Source organism: Prinia subflava, chromosome 3 (assembly GCF_021018805.1).
Source record: "Prinia subflava isolate CZ2003 ecotype Zambia chromosome 3, Cam_Psub_1.2, whole genome shotgun sequence".
NCBI lineage: Eukaryota > Metazoa > Chordata > Aves > Passeriformes > Cisticolidae > Prinia > Prinia subflava.
Genome location: NC_086249.1, coordinates 104,118,580 through 104,137,538, shown reverse-complemented (window position 1 = coordinate 104,137,538; position 18,959 = coordinate 104,118,580). Strand labels below are relative to the sequence as shown.

The following is an 18,959-nucleotide window of genomic DNA, read 5'->3' as shown; positions in this document are numbered from 1 at the left end:
GACATCACATAAGAGCTTTGATGGGATAACATCCACACAGGATCTGATCCAAAACTACAGGCATCACTGTAAACATTTAATTTTATGCCCTACATGTTTACATTTTTTTCTGTATGTTTCTCACACATTTTTAATCTTTGTTTTTAAAGGAATTGGCAGTTGATTTCCAAATATTTTTGAGTCTACCATTACCAGCAGGGATAATGGGCCCCTGGGTCACATTTCCACTCCAAATTCCCCTTTCCACACTAACAGAGGTCAGGGTTTGCACAATTGCAGGTTAGAGTGAACTGTGGCTCTAGTGGATGAAAGCAAAAAAAGGGAGAGAGCTGTGAAAAATCCCCAGGGCAAGTAGGAATAAAGTCATGTGCATCTCAAACCTACTAACTTGTTTAATTTACAAGAAAGGGCCATACATGGGATTAGAATCACGCAATAAATTGCAGATTAGTAAAGCATCAGAATTCTCCTTTGATCCTTTCACTCAGTCTCTGCTCTGGAGCCTGTTTCCCCAGGAATTATGCTCAGAGTACAAAACACAACACAAAAATCTGGCATGGAAATAACAAGCATTTCCCAGAGACATTCCCTTCTTTTGCCCTCAGCTACGGAGAGGAAACGCCTCCTATCAAAAAATAAGTGATAGCAGATCGTGTAAGCAAAGAGACAACCAACCAAATTATAGTAAAAACCAGGTCTGGGTTGGTTTGTTCTAGATTCATGTCACCATTCTTTAAAAAACCCCAGCATTCTGGACTCTGTAACTGAGGTGAAATTTCCTCAGGTCGTGTTGGGTACCACGGGAAGCCTGTGGAGTGCTGCAAACCCACGGTGGGAGCCTTGCCTGAGGTTCCTCCAGGCAGCTTTGCTGCTCTGTTCAGGCTCTGCTGGAATGCTGGAAACTTGGATTCTGGGATTTTAGTATATAGTAATGTGTGTGAGTTAAGATGGAGGATTTGGGGTGTTGCTTTTGTCTTTCTTCTTCACTTTCTTCCTCTTTCTTCTTCATGGGCTTAAGCAGTTTTCTGTAACTGGGTGAGAAATGTCTGCATTGTGGGCCTTGGGTGGTCATCATGAGGTCAAAAATATAAATAATATAGGTGTCACCTTGGTATTGGGTACTTATTGCTTAAATAACTTTGGAAAGAGTTAGAAGCAGGCTATTTTATCTCATTTCTCTAACTTACTAGTTGGAACTCACGCCTAGTGAGTCTGTAAATATTGTAAATAGATAAGAGATAATAAACAACCAAGACTGAACTCAAACTTGGGTTTCCTGAGTCTTTCATCATGACCTTGGCAAAGGAAAAAAGAAACCAGAACTGTTACAAGGCTCTAGCAAAAATTGCTCCCTCTCCAGGTAGACAAAGTTTTCTCTAAACCAAAAATAAAAGGGAGTAAAATGCCCTCACACCAGAGATAAAATGCTATAAAGGGCACACACAGCTTTTTACTTGGTAATAGATTGGTGTCTCTCACCTCCATCCAAGAGGTTGGCCCAGTAGATGACCCTGAATCCCTGCAGGATCCCATTCAGGGTTTCCTTTGCCAGCGTTGACCAGGAAATGGAGATGGTTTCTGGGGATGTGGCAGTGGCTTGCACATTCCCTGGAGGGCAACTGGGCACTGGAATACGATATTCACCATTTTAACACAAGGAAAACAACTCAATATTCATCTTTTAGCTACCCTTTATTTCCCCCTCTATCCCACCACACAGTATTTAATTACCATCACACATTTTAACAATGCAAATCCTTTATTCTTGCTACAATTCACGTTTCTGCAAGTGCAGCTGTTTTCCCTGGAATGACTTTTGATGTACTGTTTCCCTTCTTGCTGACTTGTCTTCTAATAGGCTTTTTGTTGCTTCTTTTTGAAATATAAATGTGTTCTGACACTGAAATGTGCAGAACATTCTGTAAGCAATTTAAATATATTTTTTCAAGTTTGCAGACAAATTTGTATCTTTGTGGACAATTCTAATGTCCCTTTAAATTAGGTGGAGGGAGAAAAAAGTGGACACATCTTTAAAAAAACATAGGAGAAAAGGTTATAATATATTTTTGCTGATATTTAAAAAAATAGGAAAATCAAACAAATCTGAAGCATTTTCTGTTGGCCATTTAGTGTCAAAGCAATACAGCAGAATTTGTAACTGGCACTGCTTTAAAAGCTTGTAGCAGCTTTAATTCTAAGAGGGATCCAAAACTGAATGATAACCAAAAAAAATTTCCAAGAAAAGTACGTGTGCTGGATTCTGAAGAAAAAAAATCCATTTATTATAATATAAAATATATGCCTGTGTGAGCATACTGCCTTTTGAGGGCTTGCAGCAAGCTAGGCCTAGAAAAATTTAAAGCAAAAAAGGTATCAGTCTTTCATGAATAATCTGCCTCAAAATCTCTGGCTCTTGAGCATTTTAGATGTGTGATATTCCATTTTGTCCATGTAAAAGTCAGATTCCATGCTGGCACTGGTTTCAGGACACTGATGTTGACTTACAGTAGCTGAAAATCTGACTTGCCTGGCCTTTAGGATTTTTATTTACTGTTATATTCCTCTAAAATACTGAACTCTCTCTTTTGGATATAGGATCATTCTTTTTTTCCACTAGAGGACTCCCTCTCATTGTTTGAGAATTACTTTTTATGCAGTTTGAAAAAAATTCTGTATTGTTTCTTGGATTAGACAGGGTGAATTTTACCTGAAATAGCAATGATTTTTCTGTCATTGGATATCCTTGAAAAAACACGCATCTCTCTTAAGATTGCCAAGACAGTGCAGCACAAGAGCTCTGGTTACACTGTGGATTCATTTGAAAACAGTAGCAACCCAGCAAAAATACAATATTGCTTCACCTTTCAGAGTTTTACTTCTTAAAACTATGATGAGATCACTCTGGAGCAAGGATGAGATCACAAGAGTTGCAAATATGAGATCACCAGAGCATTTGGCTTCCTAATGAAAGTTCTGGTCTCAGTCAACATCATTCACAGCAGAATATTTAACATCAGTAAGGTTATTTTTATTTACGTGGTAAAATAAATTCACTTTTGCAATGAAAATCAGACAAGCTCATTGAGCAGGCTCTTCCCTTACACTTTTCTATCTAAAGACTGCTCTTTTACCACCCCTACTTTAATCATCACTAATCAAACAAGAAATGCAATGAGATAAAAAGACATAAAACAATAATAACATCAAAAATATGCCCCATCAGAGCTGTTTGCCAAGGACCCACCGTCCTCAAGAGTTGTGGTGATGATTTCCTGAGAAGAAGGTCCGATCCCAGCGCGGTTACAGGCCTGCACCACCATGCCATACTGGGTGAACTTTTTCAGGTTATTCAGTGTATAAACCTCGCTGTCGCCGGTGGTGTCGATGCTGATGATGTTGAACTGGAAATTCCCCCCTGCGCTGTACTCCCGATAACCTATCTGGTACCCACGGATAATTCCATTCTGCAAGTGCTTCTTTGGAGCCTGAACACAAAATGGAAAGTTACACACTCAGTGCACACATCCAAAGTCAAGTTGCTCCCCCTAAAATTTTTGGAAAAAACCCCACCAAGTTTAACCTTTATTTTTTTTTTCTAGCTGAATGCAAGTCTATTTCAAGGCAACAATTCAAAAATACTTCCTGCACATGAAACAGCCACTTTTTTCAATCACATTAATTTCAGGTGTGTTTTTTCCCAATCTGTGCTGAAAGACCTTTAAATGGTTCATGCACAGAAAAATCCAATGTGTCTTGGGTTGAGATATGTAACCAAAAATGTGTATTCTATTTTCATCTATTGAAACCAGTTGGGAGATATTGTTCTTTATCTCTTGTAACTCTAGGGGGGGAAAGAGGGCAGATCCCTTCTGTTAATGGGACACCTGATAACACCAGATAAGGCAGGGCCTTCTTATCTCTTCCTCCATCCATCCTCCTCCCAGGGACATCCCCTGTGAATGGGCCATTGAAGGCTCTCACAGGACTGATAACATCACCTCATCCCATTGGGAGATGCTCCACCCAAGGGAGGAGCCAAAGCCTTTCCACTGGGATAAAACAGCAATCCCAAACACCAAGGGAGCCTGTTCCCACTGGATTCCCAGAGGATGACTGGACCCTTTCTTGAGGATCATCTCTACTCCAACAGAGCCACATCTGTCACTCTGGGAGGACTCACTGCGGGCTGCTTCCAACACCCTGACCAACAGGGTGTCAGGTTTGCATTCCGACTCTGTCAGTGGTCCTTTGTACTATTGAATTTGTCTTATTTTATTTTTCTTTTATTTTTATCTTTCTTGTTGTTTGTTCTCTCTCTATTAAATTGTATTTCTGACTTGGAGTCTCACTGGTTTTGCTTTCAAACCAGTACACAATGAGACACTCTTGAGTTTGAATTTGAAGATGAAAAATCAGAAGATGAAGAAGAAGAAGACAAAGATGAAGACTAAGTCTAAGATGAAGAAGAAGACAATGAAGAAGAAGAAGACAATGAGGACAAAGAAGAAAAAGAAGAGGAAAGGATTCTCTTTTCAGGTGAATCAATCCAAGCTGAGTTCATAAGGGTATATTTACATTCCAGGCCACCATTCCCTACTAATTGCTTTTTTGCCAGGAGTCCCCACCTTTCACTGAACCTTTAGGAAGGCATTTATTGATCTGTACAAGGCAACCACAGGAGTTTATTCAGCCCCGTGCATTAAGAAAATTTTATGCCGTGCTTTGAAATATGCTTCTGTTCATTCAGTGTGTCGTGTAGAAAGATGATTAGATAATGAGGGCTGAAGGCAACAATGATTTGGAAAGCAGGGATTTGCATACTGAATAGCTGCAATGTGGCTGGCATTCAGGGATATGGACAGCACAAAATGGTTGGCCATAATTACGTGCCACATTTCTCAGTCACAGTGCAAGATTTCCCTGCTCCTGACTAGTGGAAATCATTTGTGTGCTCTGCAATATAAAATGTGATCTAGTGCAAAGCAGAGATTTTCAGCTCAGGGAAAAAGCCTGATAGTGACAGCAATACCTATAAAAATTCTATTTAAATAGTACTGGACTAATTTCCATATATGATAATGCCCGATTTTCTAGCTATACAAGTCATAATTAGTATAAATTTGTAACCCAGGAGCAAAAATCTCTTTCCAGTCCTCCAAACTCCCCACTGATGTCCACAAGCTCATCTGTCCCACAAAAAAGGTCTTTGTGATGCAGTTTATCAGCAACAGGTTGGACTGGCAGAGGCAGCAACTTCTGTTGCTTCTATATCCCATTAAATCTCCAGAGGAGGACATTCTCAAGAAAAACACTCATTTCTGCCACAGAACCCGCCTGTTTTGGGGAGTTTATAGTCCACTGGAGATAATAAAACCAGGGTGAGATTTCCCTCATATTCACTACCATCAAAACCCTTGCTCTGCAAAAGCCAGCCCCCTCTCAAATTTAAAATGTGTGTCATTGTATGCAATTGATTGAATAACATCTTCAGATTTTTTTTTCTCCCTCTTGCCTGAGAAACAGACTCAGCATTGAAGTGATGATAAAATTTTAATTCCCATTGTATTACTTTGATCAGATGTAGCTGATCGAGTTCGCAGATTGAGATCTTGAGATCCTTGTAAGTCACACAGCAGGGATAAGGATTGATTTTTGGGAATCTAAGCGTGTAATTGTTTCCTGTTTGAATATTTCTCTGGGGTTTTTTTGGTCAAAAACTATCCAACTGCTTTAGAAACATAGAGGTCACTTTATTATCAGAGCCCTTTACAAGTGTGTTACTTATTCTGGACAATTCCATAGCTTTGTCATCTTTGAACCTTTGCAGAAGGAGGTAGTTTTAAGCTGGGGGTGGAAACTAGGGCCAGATTTTTGTTGTTGTTTGCGTTCAGATATATTCACAGAATCACTGAATGGTTTGGGTTAGAAGAGGCTTTAAAGCCCATCCAGTGCCACCCCTGCCACGGCAGGGACACCTCCCACTGTCCCAGGCTGCTCCAGCCCCAGTGTCCAGCCTGGCCTTGGGCACTGCCAGGGATGCAGGGGCAGCCACAGCTGCTCTGGGCACCCTGTGCCAGGGCCTGCCCACCCTGCCAGGGAACAATTCCTGATTCCCAAGAGCCCATCCAGCCCTGCCCTCTGGCACCGGGAGCCATTCCCTGTGTCCTGTCCCTGCAGCCCTTGGCAATTGTCTCTCTGCAGCTTTCCTGGGGCTCCTTCAGGCCCTGCAAGGCCACCCTGAGCTCAGCCCAGAGCTTCTCCTGCCCAGGCTGAGCAATGCCAGCTGTGCCAGCCTTTCCTGCCAGCAGAGCTGCTCCAGCCCTCTGCTCATCCTGACTGACAACAAATTGACTTCCAGACAAACAGTTTGAACAAAGTACCCACAGCAGCCTCTTCACTGGGAATTCTACAATTACAGTTTCTCACTTTGGATTGGAATAAAATGACAAACTTTGAAATTTTCATGAACTTCTTCATAATTGTTTTAAGTCAAAGGATTTTTTTCTTTATATAAAATATTAACATTTTACTTTTTTTTCTTCCCGCTTTGAAACATTATACAATATAAAACAAACGCCAAGTCACTTCAGAACAAAACATTGAAATGTTCTGCTTCACAACAATTCCAATGTTCCTTGTTATTATGGCCTGAATACTTCATTTTGAGTTGACTTTTTGCACACATGGCTCACTTGATAAATATTCCTTCTGGTGTATTGACACATTTTGGGTAGAAAATTGAGTGAAACAACTTAGTATTCTTGGGAAAAAATATGTAAACCTTGTCAGTAGCCATAGAACATTATGAAAAAGTAAGTTTCAGTACATGACCTTACTGCTTTTCTCACAAAATTCAATATTTGTAAAACAGGATATCTGACTTTTGTCAAGAGTATGACATTCTAAAGTTTTGTGTGTGTGTGTAAATAGAAATAAAGAGGAAAAGGAATATTCCCCATGTCTCAATTTAATGGTTTAATTTACCTAATGTAAAGTACTACATGAAAAAAATGAATATATTTCTGCTCATTTCTAAATGAGAATTCTGTTTAATTCCCATTATCTCTGCACCAGTTTAAACTACCAAAAGGGGTGAGTTTTATTTAACAGCTCAGTCTGGAACCCAATGTCCTATGTGGACACACAGATATTGGATTTAACAAATCACGGGCCAATACAACTTTGCTTAACTGGGATTTTCTAGAAGTGGGCTAAGACAAAACTTTAAATGAAGATTTACAGCAGAAGCAAGCTGCAGAAATGGGATTTACTACAAAATGAAAGATAATCAATGCGTTATTCCCTGCTCCTTTGGCTGTTATGGACACTGTATTTTAATAAAGTTTGCCAGCTTTTAATATAACCATGGTTTTCACCATGATCCTGTTTGTTCAATGTCATCATAGCCTTTCATGGCTAAAGCTCCACATACCTCCAAAACACAAATTACCAAGGTCAGGTTCTTTTCTTGTTTTTTGGCTTCCATGACAACATAGGATTGATCTCATGGGGTATTTCTTTATTCTTTATTACATTTTATTAGATGCTCAATGAGTGCCTTCTGCACAGCATCGTAGGACCTGCCCAAAAGTTAATATTCAGCATGGAACCAAATGGATTATGTCTGTGGGACCACCCTAAATGAACTAAAACTGCTCTGACCTGGAGAAAACTGCAATAAATCAAGGGATGTATGTGGCTTGCTCCTGGTTTGGGACTTAATAGGGAAGAGAAAATTTTTTAATCAGCTTTCAAATTGTGACTCAGGAAATAACTCTTCCAGTAAAGGCAGGACTACACAAACTCTAATCCTGCCCAGTGACTTCACCTTAAGCTCATTCCAAATTGTGAAAATCCATGTCTCCCTTCAGCTCATGAGACCAGGCTAATGAAGTACGTATTCAATATATAACTCATTTCTGGGAATCTCTTCTTATCTTAGATAATGAACTTTGCTTGACAAGAATTCTCAAATCAAATCCCAACCATGATCTTGAGAACACAACCCCAGCACCTCATTTGATATCCTTCAATATCAGACAACACTAGAGCCCAGCAGATGTTCAGTTGTACTTGAAGTGTCCTTGAAGTACAAGCTGAGCTATATTTTAGGCAGTTATTGAAAAGTAGGCATGGGAATTCTGTTTGTCCTGTAGCTGCCTGTTCACATCTGCATCTATAAAATTTAATGGCAAAACGTCACGAACAGCAGCTGCAAACTCCAGCAATGAGCCAGTGGTGCCCATCTTCTCTTGCTGTTTTTAAAAGCATCCCCCAAAGTGAACTTTCTGAAAAAGCAAACAAAGCTTTTCTATCTGCCTAAATAAATCCATAAAAAACAAGTTCAGGCGGAGAAGCTTGAAGATTGTAGTTGACTTGATCAGATAGTCACAGTTCTTAAGTGGTTTAAAAAAGAAAAAACCTATTAAGAATTTATTTCAGTTGTTGAGAATCACTGTACACCCTTGCATGGCTTAAAAAACTACTTCCTTTGCTCTACTGACTGTGTGATGGATTTAAATCCATGTCTTGTCTAGGTAAATTGTTGTGTTTCACTCCAGGTAAATCTGTGACCATGCAGCTTTTGGTTTTGGAAACCATTTGTAGAAAAGCAACACTGATATAAAATTTAGATCTGGACAAGATCCAAGAATCAGCATTGCATTTTTTGTGACCAGTGCAGAAGAGGTTCTGAACCTGCCTTTTAAGGAACTGGCTTGAATCTACAATATATTCATTGTTATGCAATAAATAACCAATCACCCATAATGATTTGGTTAATAAGCAGAACCGACTCCTCCTGACTTTCTGAATAATCCATATAATAGGAAAAAAGCCACATCACTCCCATTTTTAGGAGTAACCCTAACATCAATATAGAAATTAATCATTATTGTTATGCCACTATACCACTTCAGCTCTTAATATTACATATTTTATAATTGCAAACATATGGAATCATCAATAAAATATACAAGCAGTATATATAAAAAACCCTTTTAAAACATGGTTTAAGTACCTCTGGTATCATACCAAAGCATTTAAAACTTTCTAGCATTGTCAAAATACCGGGAAAAAAACTTGGAACAATTGAATCACATGACATGCCAGATTTTTAAATGATACCAGCTGATGATATTTTTATATTAATTACTCTTCATCAGTTCTCATGGACCATACTGAGACACCCATACTGCTCTCTCTGTGCAGCAAAAATCTGTCTCAAAGTCTATTGCAATGGGAAAAAAGGTCCCATTGGTTCCAATGATTTCTGGCAAAATTTTGCTCAGAACTACGGTGAAATTTCATGAGTGTGCATTTCCTAAAAATGTGGCCTTATCTCTGAAATCAGAAAAAAGAAGGAGGTGCAAGCAGCTGCTACTTTTACTCTCCAATGGAAGGCTTTCTCTGCATGATGCTCCTTTCAGTAGCAAAGATTTTAAGATTTGTTGGCAAAGGCATCTGCAATGTTTCTCCTAAATAAAACAACCAAGGCACAGTTGTTATAATACTCCCCTGAAAGCACCCAAATACTGACAGAGCCCATCTTGTCTGTGGATGTGTGTGTATTTACCTTCCAGGTGACTCTGATGCTCTGTGAAGATATAGGCTCAAGCTGCACATCCTGAGGTGGACCATCAGGGGCTGCAAAGAGAAGGAAAATGCATCAAACCTGGCCCAAGGAATTCAGCATTTCACATAAAATGCCACCACTTTTACACCTCAGTGTCACAGAGGCTGGAGTCAGTGTCACATGGAAAACTTCACCAAAAAAAAGCAGGGTCAGGAGTTTTCTGCATTCAGGTGTCATCTCTGGCCAACAGCAAAATACAATATGTGCCAAAACATACCAAGCTGGTAAATAAAATGAGTAGAATAACACGAATAATAGTGGTTTTCTTGGCTAGAGGTACTCTCACAGTGCCATTTCTGCATATCTGGAGATAGACAAAAGGAATTCTCAGCAGTCACAATCCAGTGGGTGACAGAAAAGCAGAAGAGTTCATTTGAAGCAGGTGAGCCAGAAGCTCCTGATCCAGATAGAAAAGTAGCAGGACCCATTTAAAGCAGGTGAGCCAGGAGCTCCTAATCCAGCTTTCAACCTGTTGCAAATTTTCCAGTAGGATCCACTTTCAGTCCAGTATCAGATATTTTACACAAAATCCTGCACACTTTACACTCTCCCCCTCCCCAATAAGAGCTGCAACCTGGAAAACAGACAAAAAAAAAATCACTGGTGGATGGGAAAACCTCATTTCAACTCCTGCCTGAGCCAGGGAAAGCTTCATGGACCATCAACACAGCACCAAAGGTGTGCAGGAGGCTTTAAATGGGAATGAAAAAAGAAGGAACCTCCTCGTCAGCTGGGCAGCTACGAAGCAGATCAGGATCAGCTGGGATTGAACAGAGATGTGCAGTAAATTGCTTGCTCAGCGAGGTAAATCACTGCAAAGGAAAGATCTGAGCAGAGGGATGGAGCTATCTCGAGCTGCTGCAAAGGGTTCCCTTGATGCAGAATATGGCCTCAGTAAAAGGAATTAAATTAAGTTTAATAGCGGGACAAAGGAAGGAAAGCAATAAAAAGAGTGAGATGGGGCTGTTAGAGGTGGAGCAGCAATAAATGACAGCTGTGGTGAAAGGAACCAGAACATTTTGCTTTAACTGATGAAAGCAGAGACACAGAATACAGCCTATAGTATGTGTAAGTTATTAAATATGTCCTATTCTCTGCCATTCCTGACTGTCCTTCATATGGGAAATTTCCAAAGCTTGAAAGAACTTTATTTCCATTCTCCTTGCATTAATACAAAGGAAGGAGAAGAGGAAAAAGTCTACTGGCAAAAATGAGATCTCTATGAATTTTTTGAAGCCTGACCTTGATTCTGTCCCCCTGTTGACAAAAAATGAATGCCACTTCTCCAGGGTACATTGTAATGTAGTGGAATTTGAGCAAAGCATTTGATCCTAAAAATGAGGTTTAAAATGTGCCCCTAAAAATCCTGATTTTTCCTCAAAAGACCCCACTTTTTTTTTCACAGACCTGAATAGTTAAGTGCTCCCAGCACATCATAGGGAGATGCTAAATAAGAAGTCATTTATTTTACATACTTAATGTCATACAGAATTTATGGCAAGGATATAAAGAAAACACAGATATCCCCATTTCCTCTATTGATTTTAGTATTAGACAATGGCCATAATGCTTCTTTTTTTTTGACAGGCATTAGTGCTAGTGTGTACTAGCATCTATTTTCCAACACATGAGCTAATTTGGGTTTTATAGAAAGAAAGATGTGGTCTGCAAGCTTTGAAATCATTCCATCCTTACCCACCCTTTTGCCACAGAGACCTTTTACATGTTTCCTTTTAATAGAGCTATTTCTTTGCAATATGTGATACAGAATCTGCGCCTCCTTTCCAAGTTGCTTGGTTTTTATCTTGTATTTCTTGGACCTTTATTTCGCTCCCTGCTCATTACCTTCTCTCTCATCCCCTGCACCCATGCTGTTCTCCATTGCCTGCTGTAAAAGCAGAGAACAGAAATAAACAGTGATCAAAAAAAATGATGTTCCTATACTTTGTGCATCCCCTGAAATAAAAACCCAGGAGAAAACCATCACAAACTCTGCCTAAGCCTGACCTCCTCTCACCCAGTCCTTCCCTAGGTAGATCAGTGACTTTTGAATCCAGTTCCACACTGCTGGTCTTTTTCTACCAACAAACAGCTCCTCAAAAGACAGTGACAAAAGGATCATTTATTCTGAAACCTGGTTACAAAGAACTGAATAAAATGTGATGTTAAGGTTCCACCCTGCTCATGGGGAAGCTGTTTTTTTATTCCAAGGGCAGCTGCTGATCCTGACAACTTAATTACCAGTCAGGAAAAATTTGGCAAGTAAAAAACATTCCAAGCATGGGTGAATAAGGGAGCATGAGACAGCTGATCCAAGACCCAGCCCTCTATTTTGCACAAGGAAGGATGGGCATTTTGGGGTTGTAGATGACTCTGGCTGGAAGAATGGATAGTCTTTTTTCTCTAGAGATTTCACGTTTTCTTTGCACCAAGAAAGAGAAAATTGTTGATCAAAAATTAAGTATTTTTAAAACAAACTATTCACTGTTAAATCTGCTCACTGCATGCTTTCGTTCTGCTGGAATGACAAAAGAAACTTAATGTTGTCTCCATCTTATTCTGCTTTCCACTCTGAGCCCTTGTGTTCTGTTCCTACTTAGAAAGTCCCTCAGAACCAAAACCATGTTGTCCTGACATGGACTGTGTTTTCATTGTAGGAAATTCCCAGAGAAATTAGGTGGGAATTACACAGCTGTGCTCATAGGAGCTGAACTAAAAATCAGTTTCTTAGTGTTTAAATCCAAGACCAATATGAATCTTGGAAGAGAAAGGGAATTTTCACTGCCAGGACAATGATACCATGTTGTTTCTAAACGCTCAAAGAAGGAAGCAGTGCTGACTTAGCATAAGGTAAAGGAAGGCAGAAATTCCATGTACACACGAGTGGCTCCAGCCACCAAAGAGAAAATGCCCACACAGTACTCCTGGTGCTGATGCAGGAGAATAAAAGGTTAAAGGTAAAAATAAAGGTCAGACTTGATGATCTTGGAGGTCTTTTCCAACTGAAATGGTCCTGTGATTCGGTAATACAACAGAACAAAGATCAGGGGGTGACATTAACAAGTGACAGCCAAGAGACTTAAACAGAGGCCAGAAAAATAAATGGTGGGTGGGTTGAGTGAGGGAATATTCAAATGAAGAGTTGATTCATATGAATCAACATTCTCAAAAGGGAGAAATTTAAATTAGTTACCTACATTAATATCTAAACCTGTAAGGAAAGCCACAGTACCCCAGGGGAGGCACCACCACTAAAACCAGGATGTTGCTGACTGAGTTGCCTCACTGTAGATACAGGCGTGTTACACCCAACATCACAAGCTGAAAATTTGGAGCACAATGTCTTCTTTGGCCACTAGATGCCACTGAACAACTTTAATTACAGCCCTGCACAATGAAATCGCAAAAGTCACGATCTTTTATGGGAGTAACTCAGTATTCCTTTGAATGCAGCTGCAGCCACATGAGCAGCACTTCATGCCAGAATTCCAGACATCAAGGAGAGATAATTCCCACAGAATTCAGAGGTTGCAAAGCCAGGGCATACCTGCTTCATCAGTGGTGATGGTGAGTTCGTTGCTGGCCTCGCTCTTGCCGATGCGGTTCTTGGCGTACATGCGGATGTTGTAGGTGGAGGACGGGTGCAGGTCAATGATGGTGGCTTGGTTTAGCTGAGGGGAAACATCTCTGGTTCTCTGGACAGAATCCCAAGAATCTGTTTGATAAGAAATATCGGTAGAAACAGACAAATGAATGGTGGTGTTAATGTGGGTAATACAAGCATGAAGTTAAACTGTTCCATGCCATTGCTGTGGTAATCCAGAAAACACATTTTGCTCCAAACAAATCCAGTGATCCTTCCCCTTCCTTGACAATACTCCTGACTGCTCCAAGAGTGCTGGTGAGAACAACAGGATCTTAGCTCTGAGGTCATCAGCAAATCCACAGAAATAGCTACTCTTTGAGGAGGTGGTAAGAGCAGCAAAGATTCCCTGGATTTGTGTGATTTTTTTACCATTGGGACACTGGAACAACTGCACAAAAATGGGACTTGCTCCCCCAAAGGGATGCTCACTCAGTGAGAAAGTTGGTTGTGCTCAAAAAAAAAAAAAAGAAAAGGGAGGGAAGGGAGTTAATAAACAGGAATGGCCCAGGGGAGACCTCATTGCTGTCTAGAGCTTCCTGACAGGAGGGTGCAGCCAGGTGGGGACCTGCCTGTTTTCCTGGGCAGCAAGTGACAGGATGGGAGGACACAGCCTTAACCTGTGCCAGGGGAAAGAGAGGTTGGACATTAGCAGGAATTTCTTCATGGAAATGATGGTTAAGCATTGGAAGGGGCTGTCCCTAGGAGGTGGTGGAGTCCTCATCCTTGGAGGTGTCCAGGGAAGGCCTGGATGTGGCACTCAGTGCTCTGGGCTGGATGGCAAGGTGAGCATCAGGCACAGCTGGGACTCGATGGTCTTGGAGACCTTTTCCAACCTCAGAAATTCTGTAATTGTGTAAAAGTTATCCCAGAAGAAGGAAAAAATAATCTTGGAGAAAGTCCCTGCCCAGGAGCACGCCCGAGGCTGGAGGTGCCAAGGCCGGGCTCCAGGCACGGCTGCTCAGCACTGAGCCCTGTGGGGCTGCCCAGCAGCACCAGCACAGCCCCAGGGCTGCATTGCTGCTGCTGCTGCAGTGCTGCATGTGTGCTGAGCTGGGGGCTTTGGCCGCACAGCCCCGTGCAGCTGCTGCCGCAGGGATCTGTCAGGAGCAGCACAGAGCTGCTGCTGCCTCGGCTGGGGCTGCAGCAGGAGAACCCCTCCTGCATTGCACAAGGCAGGCAGGACTGGTGGAGAACACAGCCAGCCTGGCAGCAGGGACAGAACTCTGAGAGGCTTTTCTGAAGTAGTTCTTTCCTGTGAGGGAAGGGAGGCTCTGGCACACCTTGCCCTAAGAAGCTGTGACCACCCCTGGATCCCTGGAAGTGTCCAAGGCCAGGTTGGACACTGGGGCTTGGAGCCACCTGGGATAGTGGAAGGTGACCTTGCACACGCATCATGATCCAATGAGGGAGAGATGCCTCTGCCCTGATTAAGAGGCAAATGAGGCCACGGGATGACAACAGAGGGATTTATTCAACAACACGGGTTTGACTGGACAAGAAGAGTGAGGAAGAGAGAGAGAAAGAGAGAGAGAGAGAAAGAGAGAGAGAAAGAGAGAAAGAGAGAAAGAGAGAGAGAGAAAGAGAGAGAGAAAGAGAGAGAGAAAGAGAGAAAGAGAGAGAAAGAGAGAGAGAAAGAGAGTAAGAAAAGAAAGAAAGAGAGAAAGAGAGAAAGAGAGAGAGAAAGAGAGAGAGAGAAAGAGAGAAAGAGAGAAAGAGAGAGAGAAAGAGAGAGAGAGAAAGAGAGAAAGAGAGTAAGAAAAGAAAGAGAGAAAGAGAGAGAGAAAGAGAGAGAGAAAGAAAGAAAGAAAGAAAGAAAGAAAGAAAGAAAGAAAGAAAGAAAGAAAGAAAAGAAAGAGAGAAAGAGAGAGAAAGAGAGAAAGAGAAGAAAAGAAAGAAAAGAAAAGAAAAGAAAAGAAAGAAAGAAAAGAAAGAAAGAAAGAAAGAAAGAAAGAAAGAAAGAAAGAGAAAGAAAGAAAGAAAGAAAGAAAGAAAGAAAGAAAGAAAGAAGAAGAAAGAAAGAAAGAAAGAAAGAAAGAAAGAAAGAAAGAAAGAAAGAAAGAAAGAAAGAAAGAAAGAAAGAAAGAAAGAAAGAAAGAAAGAAAGAAAGAAAGAAAGAAAGAAAGAAAGAAAGAAAGAAAGAAAGAAAGAAAGAAAGAAAGAAAGAAAGAAAGAAAGAAAGAAAGAAAGAAAGAAAGAAAGAAAGAAAGAAAGAAAGAAAGAAAGAAAGAAAGAACACCTGTCAGAGAAAGGGAGACACAGAGCAGGAGATAATCAGCTGAAACTACATGAGCATTAAGATCCCTGCCAACCCAAACCATTCTGTCAGTGCAGAAGTTGTACAGACTCCAGAAATGACTCCACAGCTTCTTTCTGCTGAGCAGGCCCTGAGTAAGAACATGGCAGTAGAGGCTACAAGGCTTCAGCCACAGGGCCACCTGCAAGTTCCCTCTGGCGGATGTTTTGTGTGCAGAACAGAAGTGAAAATGGGGAGAAGAACCTTTGCAGCACCCTGACAGCCCCAGCAAGCCTGGAAAGGAGCAGTCGTTGCTCCTTGCCCACGCCAGACTCGCGCTGCCTTTGTAACCCAGCTCGGCTCCCTGGCCATGGGCAGCGTCTGAGCGGGGCTGTGCTGCCTTGGCTGTCCCGGCTGCACAGCCCTGCTGCCAAGGGCTGCCCAGCACGCTTCTCTCTGCGCCTCCAGTTTGCCTCGAGAGAGCAGCGCCAGCCCTGCCCTGCCGGCCCAGCTGGGAACTCTCCCGCTGCCGCTGGGGCTGAGCACTCCCTGCTCCCAGGGCCCTCCCTGGCACTGAGGGGGAAAACACTTCAGGGCCTCTGCGAGACAGCCAAGGAAATCTGGAGACTCTCTTCTTGTGCCTTATAAACTTTAGTCGAAAATACACAACTTCTTAAGTAACTGGAACAAGTCTGTCTTTCTTAGGTTATTTTCTGGGAAATTATATTGTATCATACTTACAACGTATTGTATATTCATGTTTTTCTATCATAGATTATAATATAAAAATACTATATGTAATAAAAATAAATTTGCTAGTTTTACTTATTCATTAAATTTTAGCTTCATTTTTGTATTCTTAAGTTCTTTTTCTTTTTTTCTTATTTTCCTTGTTCTAACTACTCTCCTTTGTTATTCTAACTACTCTTCTCTGCTTCTTCTACGTGTTTCTAAATTCTCATTTTTATTCCTATTACTTTTCTTTTCCTTTGTATTTTTAAATTCTTATACTTATTACTCATTTTCTTCTATTTTTATATTTTTATTGGTATTCTTATATGTATTTTTAAATGTTTCTTCTTTGTCTCCTCTGTCTTCTTAGTCTTCATCTTTGTTGTGTTCATCTGCCTCGTCACTGTCATCATCTTCATCTTTGTCGTCTTTGTCTTCTTCATAATCTTTGTCTTCATTGTCTTTGTCTTCTTTGCTGTTGTCTTGGATGGTTTATGGTGAGAGTCTGTCCCAGGAGCCTCTGTTTTATGCCCAAGAAATGGTGGCTGTATCTTCCAGGCCCACTTCCAGGCCCAGGGCCAGGTGTGTGCGGGGCCAGGGAAGGGGGGAGCTTTGGGCTCTTTGGGTGGGCATTTTCCAAGCCTCACTGCCCAGGTGTTCCATGGTGCTGTGCAGTTTGGTTTTGCTGGGCTTGCTAGGCTTTGGTTGCCCATCCAAAAGCTTCTCCCTTCCCTGGCTTGGAGGGGCTGCAGCAGCAATCTTTCAGCTCCTTGAGGTGAACTGAACAGCTGCTGCTGTGACTGGGCCTGGGCTCGCAGCTGGGCAGGTGAGGGGCTGGGGGGCTGTGCGGGGCAGGCTCTCTGTCCCTGCCTCTGGCACTAGCTCCTTTAAGGCAAGGGAAGTGTCCTACAGGGGCTTGGCATTTCAGGGGCCAGGAACAGAGTGACCCTGGACTGTGCGGTTCCAGTGCCTGTTCTCAACCCAGCCTTCATGAGAGACAGGCACTGGGAGCGCATCTGCTGCAAAAACTCTCAAGATTTACTCTTTGCCTTCTTCTAGCTTCAGGACACTCACCTCATCCCACTCAACCTCCTCTGGGGCCAAGGGCTTGGTGAAGATGACACAGTCATTCTTGTCCTACAGTTCACCTGCACAAGGTCCTTGTACCTGTCATCTTCCCAGCTGGGGTGTACTGAGGGTCTGCTGTCATTCCCTCTCGATACCTCTTGGCCAATGCAGGCTTCCCCTTGGGAAAGGTCTTGGCCAATGTATTCTTCCCAGTCAGAATGTTCTTCAAAGTTGTTGCCATCTCCCTGGGACAGCCCTTGCTCAGTGTACTCTTCCAGTCTGCAGGGTCTTGGGAGCTGCTGGTTTATCCCTGGGGCAGTTCTTGCTCCAAGTGTTTTTCCCAGTCAGAGAGTCTGTGGTAACTGGTGACTTCTCCATGGGAAAGATCTTCCTCTGTGTGCTCTTCTCAGTCAGCGTGCTCTTCCAGGGACAGCTCCTGCTCAGGACACTCTTCCCCCTGGGACACTTCTTGGGAGTTGTTCATTTCTCCATGGGACACTTCTGTGCCTTCCTTATTTTCCTACTGGGAAAGCTCTGCCTCAATGTCATTATCCTAGTCTTTGCCCTCCACAGCCTCCCCTCCTTGCTCTCTTGCACTGCCTGCACTGATGCTGATGCTGTCCCCTCCTGCTGCTGCTCCCTGAGGGCCTGGGCTCTCAGCTGGGCAGGTGAGGGGCTGGGAGGGGCTGTGGGGGGCAGGCACCAGCCCTTGGCTGCACGGCTCCTGTGCCAGGTGCTCAAGTGAAGCCTCACGAGGGACAAGCGCTGGGATCCCCTCTCCCAAAGAAATACTCACTTTCTATCCTGTGGCAGACACCTGGGACAGCTCTGGGTCTCTCTGACCAGGAAAGGCTCCAGGTCATCCAAGAATTGCCACCATTTGATTCCCTTGCTGGAGTCCTCCTTCCTTTCCTGCACTACCTACACTGGCCCCACTGCTGCCTCCTCTGTCTGTTCACTGAGGGCCTGGGCTCCCAGCTGGGCAGACAAGGGGCTGAGAGTGCTGTGCAGGGCAGGCACTGAGATCTCTTCCCTTTTGGCTGTGACTACTGATTTTACTTTTACAGCCAACGTCTGTTGAAGGGCATAGGCATCTTTCAGCAGATGCTTCAGTGCGTGGATCTTCTATAGCACCTGACTCAGGATCTCCCTGGTTATGTCCTGGTCCATTGGAACTGCCCAGGGCAGGGGAGGCGCTGGGCAGGGCAGATGCTGCCTCTGCTGCCACCTCCACACCCACGGGGCTGGAGAGCTGGGCTGTGTTATTTCTACAGCCATCTGTTGTTGAAAGGCATACTCTTCCAGCTTCTACCTCATGTGATGAAAGTCCATCAATCCCTGGATCGGGAATTCCTTGGTGATGTTCTGATCCTGCCATAGTGAAAACTGGCTGCAGGATGGGGTGTTGCAGGGGACACTGGGTGGGCTCTGTGTCCCTGATGATGGCAACTCCTCACTGGAGAGAGAAGGAGCTGCTGCCTTTACCTCCCCTGCAGTGAGAGGCAAAGGCAGCTCTTCCTTCTCACCAGCTCTGGCCAGGGGAGCAGCTGCCGGCTCGGCCTCCAGGGAATCACCCGGGGGCAGGGCAGGAGCTGGGCTGGCCAGGCACTGACTCTGCTGCCTCCTCCACGCCCACAGGGCTGGGG

The 18,959-nt window shown here is 42.9% G+C and overlaps 1 protein-coding gene across 2 annotated transcripts in view; it reads right to left on the bottom strand.

The window, feature by feature from the left end:
* The window catches only part of DSCAM (DS cell adhesion molecule), a 453,735-nt gene that overhangs the window by 85,675 nt on the left and 349,101 nt on the right, over nucleotides 1–18,959 (bottom strand). For both annotated transcript variants that reach the window (XM_063393172.1, XM_063393173.1), the window contains exons 15-18: nucleotides 13,182–13,349; nucleotides 9,575–9,645; nucleotides 3,245–3,485; nucleotides 1,480–1,626 (exon numbers count right to left, since the gene is read on the bottom strand). In XM_063393172.1, the coding sequence (XP_063249242.1) occupies nucleotides 1,480–1,626; nucleotides 3,245–3,485; nucleotides 9,575–9,645; nucleotides 13,182–13,349 (627 nt within the window). The remainder of the gene's footprint in view (nucleotides 1–1,479; nucleotides 1,627–3,244; nucleotides 3,486–9,574; nucleotides 9,646–13,181; nucleotides 13,350–18,959) is intronic.